We start from the raw sequence: 9074 nt of genomic DNA, 5'->3' as shown, positions 1-9074 counted from the left end.
AAAAAAAAAAAAAAAAAAAAAAAAAGTAAAAATGTGAGGACCAGAGAGGTTGCATAACCTGCCTGAGACCCTTTTAGTCTGTAGAGGACCCAATTGGAACTTAGTTTATCTGAGTGGCCAAAGCAAGGCTTTAGGTCCAGGTGGGTCAAACAGAGGTGACAAGTGGCTACAGGCCAGTGCAGTGAGGCTGCTGGCCAATAGCTCGGGGCCACTGTGTGTCCAGCCGGTCCCCTTGCCTGCTCAGTGCCTCGGCTTTGGCTTCCTCTTGTGCACCGTGGAGTCACACCATGGCGTGACGCCTCATGGGGCTGCCACTAGCATTAGAGTAGGAAGCCCTGAGCGCTCAGCACAGCGCCTGGCTCCACGGGTGCCCTGTGTTAGCAATCTTTGCTCATGTTCCCTGAGGTGTCCTGGCCGAGCGCCACGTTCAGGTGCGCATCGCCAAGTGTGGAAGCATTGTTTGCAGGAGACACCTAGAGTTTGTGATACAGTGTGCGACACCGCCGCTATCCAGAGGAAATAGGGGCCTGGGGTAGCTGCAAAGTGGCCAAGGGGTCTGTAGGGTAATGGGAGGGCTGTGGGACTCGGTAAGCTGGTGTCACACAGCCTCGTGGCTGTGCCAAAAGCCACCACATTGTACGTGGGGGGGAGCTTATGGTATGTGACTTACACCTCCTTCCATGTATTTATTTGTTTAGTATCTTTTTGAGACAGGGTCTTGTTATGCAGTTCAGGCTGGCCTTGAACTCACTCGGTAGCCAAGGCTGGCTTTGAACTGGCAGAGATCCTCCTGCCTCAGCCTTCTGAGTGCTGGGATGACAGGTGCGTGCCACTGTGCCCTCTGTATCTCCATTTAAAACAATTCACTATGTAGTGTGAAGGGAACAAGTTGGAGAAGTGGCAGCATGTGACCTGGGTCGGGTTGGTCTTCAGGGCCCCTGGGGGGTTCAGAAGGGTCAGAGCAGAGCAGGCCCTGGGTGCTGGTGGCACTGAGATGCCAGGCTGGGATCTAGACAGGAACCTGGGCAGTGATTTAGGTGCCAGGTCTGATGCTGGGTTCCAGAGGCAGCTGCATGTTTCTGGAGTGGCCCATGGGATGCTGGCACTGTGGGCATGTGGAGAAGTTCCCTTTGCCAGGTGGCTCTGGGTCGCTGTTAACGTGTACCGGTTATCCAGCAGCACAGGGTGAGGGGCACTGCCTTTCTTTCTTGCTTTTCTTTTGTTTTTCTTTCTTTTTTTCTTTTTTTTTTTTGGTTTTTTTGAGATAGGATTTCTACTATTCAGTTCAAGCTAGCCTTGAGCTCACTATGTAGCCCAGGCTGGCCTTGAACTAGCAGTGACCCTCCTGCCTCAGCCTCCTGAGTGCTGGGATTACAGCTGTGTGCCACCACACTCGGTCGCAGATGCTTTCCTACAGGCAGGTGATCAGGATGGAGGCGCAGAGGGTGTTGTGGCTGGGCTCCCGCTGTGCCCTGATCTCCGGGCCCTGACTGGCAGGTCAACTGGCAGAGGGAGGTGGTTGGAGTCATTTTCCCACCCTGTAGTGGGTGCTGCTCAGCGGCACGGTGCCTGCCTAGCGTGCATGCGTAGCACCCTGGATGTGGTCTCCTGAGTGGCAGCAAAAAGAGAACAAAGGAAAGACAGTTGCACTGGATAACTTGTGGGCAAAGCCGGGTGTCGTGGCACATGCCTATTATCCCAGCACTCAGGAGGCTGAGGCAGGAGGATCGCCGTGAGTCCAAGGCCAGCCTGTTCTACATAGCAAGACACTGTCTCAAACACAAGAAAAAACCCAAGAATTTGTGGGCAAGGGATGATGGGAGCTCTTCTTGGGCCTGGGGTGTTGGCAGCATCCTGGCCTCTACTTAACAAGATCCTAGTAGCAACCCCTCCTGGTCTCAGCCTGTGTCCCCTGTCACAGCGCTGGGGAGACCCCAGGCCTCCAGCATGGCAGGCGGGTGCTCTGCACGTAGCTGTGTGCTTTTGTTTTAGATTTTTTCCAGTTTTGTTTTTATTCCCTACCTTGTGGGGAGTCAGTCCATGTACGCAACACACGGCCAATCCATTTCCAGCCCCTCCCCCGTCTCTTGGTCCTCTTCCCTGCAAAAGATCTGCGTCCTCGTTTCCTGTGGTCTCTCTCTTATCACTCTTTAATGTATTTACACTTGGGGTTTCTCAGATAAGAGCAGCCATGGGGGTGTGGTTTCGGTGGTGTGTCTCCTTCATCTCAGCTCACATCTAGGCCTCCGTACATAGACAGCTGTCTTCTTTGTGACTCCCTATGTTTTGCATGTTTCTGGTGAATCCCCAGGTCTTCTGTCCCGGTCACTGGAGGCAGAGCGACCCCAGGCGAGGCTTGCGGAACTCACCGTACAGATTCCCACTCATGGGGATGACAACCCTTTTGTGCCGGGCTTTACTAGTTTCCATTTCGGGCGGCTGCCTTGTCAGTTTTAATATATTTGTTTTTTTATGAGAAGCAGTGAAAACGAATAAACAGCAAAGTGAGCCAAAGGCTTGCCCAGGAAGTTCATAAAGGAACAAATCAAATTGGACAATAAACATATGAAGAGACGATCAACCTCATTAGTGATCAGAGACGTGCAAATCGCAGTCCCTCTGGAAGGCTAAGAATCGTAATGAAATCTGACAATCCAAATATTTACACGGTTACAAGAGTAATGTGTGTTCCCGTGTTCTTGGTAGTTGTCTTTGTTACTTTCTCCTTGCTGACACAAAATACGCAACGCCCTGAGTTAAAGGAGGAAAGGATTATTTGGCGTCACAGTTTGTAAAGGATCCATAATTGGCTGGCTCCAAGGCAGGGTGGCAGGGCAGAGGGGCATCGCAGAGGAGATGCAGTCCATGGCAAGCAGAAGGCAGCAAAGCAGCAATGAGCAAGGACAGGGACCCTCTTCCTGTCCCTTGTGTCCTATCCAGGCTTCTCACCCTGAGGGCGGGGAGCGCTCACACCCAGGGTGGGGCAGTCTCAACCCCAGCGTCACACTGTGAACCAATCCCAGCATCACACCCTCCATCCCAGCATCGGAAAAGCCACACCCGTGACTGCATGAGGCTTTGAGCGGACATCTAGACACAAGCCATAACAGTAGTAAACTTGGAAAATGTAGAAAAGTGTAGAGAAAACACATAAGAGAAACTCCTTATAACCTAAGGTGACCCCTGCTACCATGTTGGAATACAACATTCCAATAATTTTCTCTATGTGCAAATATCTCTCAAATTACTGATATCAAACTATGTATACAGTTCCTCCCTTATTGCCAAATACAGATGCAGAAGAATAATTTTTTTTGGTCTTTTTGAGGCAGGGTCTCGCTATGCACTTCAGGCTGGCCTTGAGCTCACTTTGTAGCTCAGGCTGGTCTTGAACTCGCGACAATCCTCCTGCCTCAGCCTCCTGAGTGCTGGGATTACAGGTGTGCGCCACCATGCCCGGTTTGCAGAGGAATATTTAAGGCCCTTATGTACAGTGCATTAAAGAAATGTCAAGTGAAAACCCGGTGTCAGCACCAGCCTGGCAGAGAATGTTGAGAATATTGGGGTGACCGGTATCGCCTCCTGATCCCAGCAGTCACCTGCTCCCAGAAGTAACCACTACCCTGGTTTCTGTGTGGTTATTTTCTTGCTTTACCCAAATATAGGTTTGTATGCAGCCCTAGGTAATGTGGTTTTGCCTCTGCCTGCTTTGGTGGTTTTTTTAATTTTAAAGGGAATACTAATAAACTAAAAACGATACAGAATTTGAAAACAAGATGACAGGAAATTAACAATGATTATAATATTGCATTGTTATCTTCAAAGTAGTTGCTCAGATTACCAGATATAGGCATGTAAGATTGATTAAACAATATAAGCACTAATTATTCCTTTCAATGAACTATTAGAAATTAGTGGTACAATTATCTTAGCTATCTTGTGTGTATATATATATCTCCCTTCTTTCCTCCTTTCCCCCATCCCAGTTGTTCTTTCCTTTTTGAGCAGTTTCCCTTTCACAATGTCTGTTGTACCTTTTGGATCTTATTTGCTCTCTCAGTTTCTTACACTAGGGAGACAATACAGTGTTTATACATGCCGGTCTGATTTATTTCACTTACGGATATGGTCTCCAGTTGCATCCATTTACCTATAAAAGCCTTGAGTTTATCTTTCTTTATGGCTGAGTAGTACTCCATTGTATAAAAATACCACATCTTTTTTATCTATTCCTTCGTTGATGGGCATTTGGTTGATAGCAAGATTTACCTATAACAAATTGCACTGTTATAGACATGGGTGTACATATATTGCTATGGTATGATGTTTTTAATTCTTCCAGGAAGATACCCAGAAAGGGAATAGCTGGGTCAAATGGGACTTCTAATGCTGGTGTTTTGAGGACTCTGCACACTGATTTCCACAGTGGTTGCACCCGGCTGCACTTCTACCAGCAGTGGAGGATGATTCCTTTTTCCTCACAGCCTCTCCAGCATTTATTATCGGTTGATTTCTTGATTTTTTCTGGAGTGAGATGGAATCTCAGTGTTAATTTGCATCTCTCAAATGACCAATGATGTTGAACATTTTTTTTGTCTTTTTGAGACAAGGTCTCGCTATGCAGTGCAAGCTGGCCTTGAACTCACTTTGTATTTGGAGTGATCCTCATGCCTCAGCCTCCTGAGTGCTGGGCTGACAGGCATGCGCCACCACGCCCATTCCCCAATGTGGTCATTGCGACAGGGTCTCACTTACATAGTCCAGATAGATAATAAGAAGAAAAGGACCAGGCTGGCATTATAGTCCAGGCTGGCCTCAAACTCATGGTAATCTTCCTGCCTCAGCCTCCCATGTTCTGGGATGACAAGCATGTGCCACCACACAAAGCTTTAACTTCTAATACAGTAACTATCAGTAGATGTAACTTACATAGTGGAAGCTCTTTACAGTCCTCAGTAATTTTCGTATAAGTAAAGAATCCTAAGGCCAAAAATTCTGAAAATTGATGTTCTAGAGTTTACCTATGGTGAGGGGTTATAGTTTTGTATTATTGCATTTTTTTCACAGCTAATTGTTTATTTCCTTGAGAAAAATACAAAGTGATACCATCATGAATGGAGAGGGAACACTGGTTGGTGAGGTCTAAAGCTTATTACACCTTGATACAATCATCATAAAATGCAGAAGTAAAATCACAACGCTTTGATCACTAAGCCAAGAACTACTCGAGGAAACTAGGCTGTTCTTCTTATTATCTATCTTTTGTTTTGCTTTTTATTCATATTTGGATGTCTCGTGTGATAGAAACCATGTGATATTAAAGCTTGTGTGTCTGATTTACTTCATTTAACATGGTCTCAAAGTGCATCCATTTTCCTATAAATGACTCAAGTTTATCCTTCTTTGTGGCAGAGTAGTACTCCATTGGCATAAATATCACATTTGCTTTATTCGCTCATCTGTTGGTAGAAATGTAGGCCACTTCCAAGATTTAGCTACTATGAATTGTGCCACTACCAACATGGGTGTACATGTATCCCTGTAATATGTCTTTAACTCCTTTAGGGAAGATACCTAGAAGGGGAATATGTGGGTCAAATGGAATTTCTAGTTTGAGTTTTTTTCAGGAGTTTCCACACTGATCTCCATGGTAGTTGCACCAGTTTACACTCCCACCAACAATGGAGAAGAGTTCCTTTTTCCCTGATTTCTTCCATTCTTTCTGGAGTGAGATGGAATCTCAGTGTTGGTGTAATTTGCATTTCTTGAATGACCAGTGTTGTTAAACATTTTTTCATGTATTTATTGGCCATTTGTATTTCTTTTTCTGTCTTTTTGAGATAGGGTTGTACTATGCAGTTCTGGCTGGCCTTGAACTCACTATGTAGCCCAGGCTGACCTTGAACTCACAGTGGTCCTCCTGCCTCAGCCTCCTGAGAGCTGGGACTACAGACGTGCGCCACCATGCCAGCTGGCCACTTCTTTATGTGAGAAGTGGCTATGCATTTCACTTGCTGATTTTTGATCGGGTCTTTTACCTTGGGGCTCTAATTGTTTAGAGGTCTTTATGTATCCTAGATGTCAGTCCTCTGTCTGGGGTGGAGCAGGCTGTCAGCTCACTCTGTTGGGTGTTTCCTTTGCTGTGCAGAAGCTTTGTAGTTTGATTTGATCCCATTTGTTGATTCTTTGTCCTATTTCTTGTGCCACTGGGGTCTGTTCAGAAAGTCCTGGCCTACATCTAGGTCAAGCATTGTACTTGTTTTATCTCCCAGCAGATTAAGAGTTTCTGTTTCACATTTAGATCTTTGGTCCACTGTAGTTTTATTTGATTATAGTTTCATGTGCATCCCTTTGGTTACCATGTTTAGTGTCCAGTTACATTTTGTTTTTTGAGACAGGGTTTCACTGTGTAGTTTAGGCTGGCCTGTCACTCCCTGTGTTGCCCAGGCTGACTTCAGACTTGCAGTCCTCTTGCCTCAGCCTCCCGAGTGCTGGGATTACAAGCGTGTGCTTGATTTCTTCTTTTCTGCTTTGTGTCTTTGGCTCATTTTTCTGTTTTTTGTTTGTTTGTCTTGTTTTGTTTTCTGCTGCTTCATACTGATGGTATTCTGTTGGTTTTTGAGAAAGCTCCTGAGTTTTGTGCATATTCCAAATCACCAGCCACCTTACCCAACCATCATTTCCTTTTACTATTTTAACAAAAGACAGGGTCTCTCCATGTCGCCCAGGCTGGCCTCAGCCTCCTGGGTAGCTGCAGTGACAGGTGAGTCTTGCTGTGTGTAGCCATCCCCCACTTTAAATGTGTTCCTTTTCAGCCTTTTGGGTGCGTCGGCTGTGCAGTCTTCTGGTCCGTGCAGTGATGCTCACACCTTTTTTCCCTGACTTCCCTTTGTAATCTTGTCTCTGGCCAATACACAGCAGCAGTCATGGAGCTACAGGGACTCCTGTTTGTTCTTTCCCAGGCTTTTGATGCACAGATAGGTCACGCTAAGGTGAAGTCCCTGCTCCTCTTTTACTGAGGACTTGGCTTTTCACAGGGTCTGGGTTAGACCCTGAATCTTGGTTTTGTGAGACAAGGTCTCGCTATATAGTCCAGGCTGGCCTTAGACTCACTGTGTAGCCCAGGTTGCCCTCGAACTCGTGGAGATTGTCGTGCCTCAGCCTACTGGGTGCTAGGATGACAGGTGTGCATCACCATGCCTGGCAGAGACCTTGAATTTTACCAGGCGGGGTTGGGGTATCTCTGTACACCTGCTGCTGCTCCATCATCCTGGGCCAGCCCCTGTGGGTCATGTGTTGCTTGTTACATCTTTTATTTACGAATTTTCTATCAGTAATCAAGGGTCGGGTTGTACGCGTGGACGTTTTCCATGCTGGGCTTCCCAGCTGTTGTCCCCTGGCAGGTTTTCCTGCGTGTCTGCTGTGCAGATGTTGAGCACTGAGAACTCTTCTGTCTTCCGAGACTGAAGTCGTTCTCTCTTGAGTTGACTAAATTAATGTACTTCTAGAATAACATCCAGTTGAATATAAGTTCCATAGAGAAATTATTTTTTGTTTGCTTTTTTGAGATAGGGTCTTTCTGTGTAGTCTAGACTGGCCTTAAACTTGCCATGTTGCCCAGGCTGACGTTAAACTTGTGACCGTCCTGCCTCAGCCTTCCAGTGATGGGATTATAGGCGTGTACCAGCACAGTGGGTGAGAAATAATTTTTTTCTCTGCTTTGTTTGCTGCTGTGTGCCTGGGACCTAGAACAGGGTGAGGCACATACAGTAGTAGTGCTCGTAGACATTGGTCAAAGGGTGGAAGATGGACTCCAGGACTAAAGCCGGATTTTTCCTTTTACAAGCACAGTATATCACACGTTGTCTTGCCATTATTTTAATGTCCTGCATATTAGTAGTTATGTCTTGTTGGAAGCTGTGTCAGGTATTTGCTCCTCTCCTTGCTTAGGTTGGTGAGATGATTCGAAAACATTTGGTAAACGACCTCGGTAGAAGGAGCAAATGGTCTACTAGAAAGAAGTCAGGGTCACTGCATCCCAGGTCATGGCAGCGTCGTCACTGCAGGAGCAGCAGCAGGAAGGCGTGTGCAGAGCGTGCGGCTTCCTGGGTGCCACGTTGCCCAGCAGCTTGGCTTGTAATCGCTGAACGCTGTAGCAAGCCCGGTGCCCCCGTCCCACCGAGTGCAACTGAGGATGCGGATGCGCTCTGCAGATGCTGCGCTGCCCCGAGGTGAATATAGTTACAATGTACTGCAAATTCATCTGCACCAGGAGGACACTAAAAAACGTCAGAACATAAAAGAGGGAACAAATCGTTGCTGCTCACAGCCACCCAGACCGTCTGACATGCTGCGGCACCGCAGAGAAGGCAGGCTTAGAAGGAGAGTGGCGTTTAGGTGACAGTCTTGGACAGGCACCACTGTAGGAGCAGAGGGAGAGGACAGGAAGCAGGCATGGTTGTGGAAGGGCAGTGGAAAGAGCCCGCGTGGGACACACCTGTTCCTCCTCTGGCCTGTGACAGTAGTCACGTGGTTCACACACGTGATCCCATCCTGTGGGACCCAGGAAATGGCCACAAGTTAGCACGAATGTGGCGGGGAAGGCCGTCTGCTGTAGAAGTATCAGGAACTGGGTAAAGTGCACAGGTGTATTACCTTTTACAACTCTGAATTGGTTTTGTTTTTTGTCTTTTTGAGACAGGGTCTCGCTATGCAGTTGAGGCTGGCCTTGAGCTCACTTTGTAGCCCAGGCTGGCCTTGAACTCGCAAGGATTCTCCTGCCTCAGCCTCCCAAGTGCTGGGATTACAGGCGTGCACCACCATGCCCGGCTTGTGAATTGTTAATTATCTTTAAAAAATTTTTTTTTTTAAGAGCAGAATGTATTTATTGGGGAAAGAAAGCTTCTGTCTGAGACAGGCAGAAGGGGTCCTGAACGGGTTGCCAAGGACCCTGCCTTTTCTTGGGACTTTTATAGAGCACAGTCATGAAGTGAGGTGGGGAGAAATGGGAAATCGCAAGGTGGGCATGAGGTGGGACAAAATTATGATAAACCAAGGAGACTATGGGCACAATT

At 47.0% G+C, this 9074-nt stretch overlaps 1 protein-coding gene across 1 annotated transcript in view; it reads left to right on the top strand.

Moving 5' to 3' along the window:
- Nucleotides 1-8194: 8194 nt before the first annotated feature.
- The window catches only part of Cd99l2 (CD99 molecule-like 2), a 62690-nt gene continuing 61810 nt past the window's right edge, over nt 8195-9074 (top strand). The window contains exon 1 of the mRNA XM_013505530.1: nt 8195-8231. Within this exon, the coding sequence (XP_013360984.1) occupies nt 8195-8231 (37 nt within the window). The remainder of the gene's footprint in view (nt 8232-9074) is intronic.

The sequence above is a fragment of the Chinchilla lanigera genome, unplaced genomic scaffold, assembly GCF_000276665.1.
Source record: "Chinchilla lanigera isolate Chin_1 unplaced genomic scaffold, ChiLan1.0 scaffold00097, whole genome shotgun sequence".
In the NCBI taxonomy this organism is placed as follows: Eukaryota; Metazoa; Chordata; class Mammalia; order Rodentia; family Chinchillidae; genus Chinchilla; species Chinchilla lanigera.
Note: the sequence above shows the minus strand (reverse complement) of the source record. Positions and strands in the feature narration are given on the sequence as shown.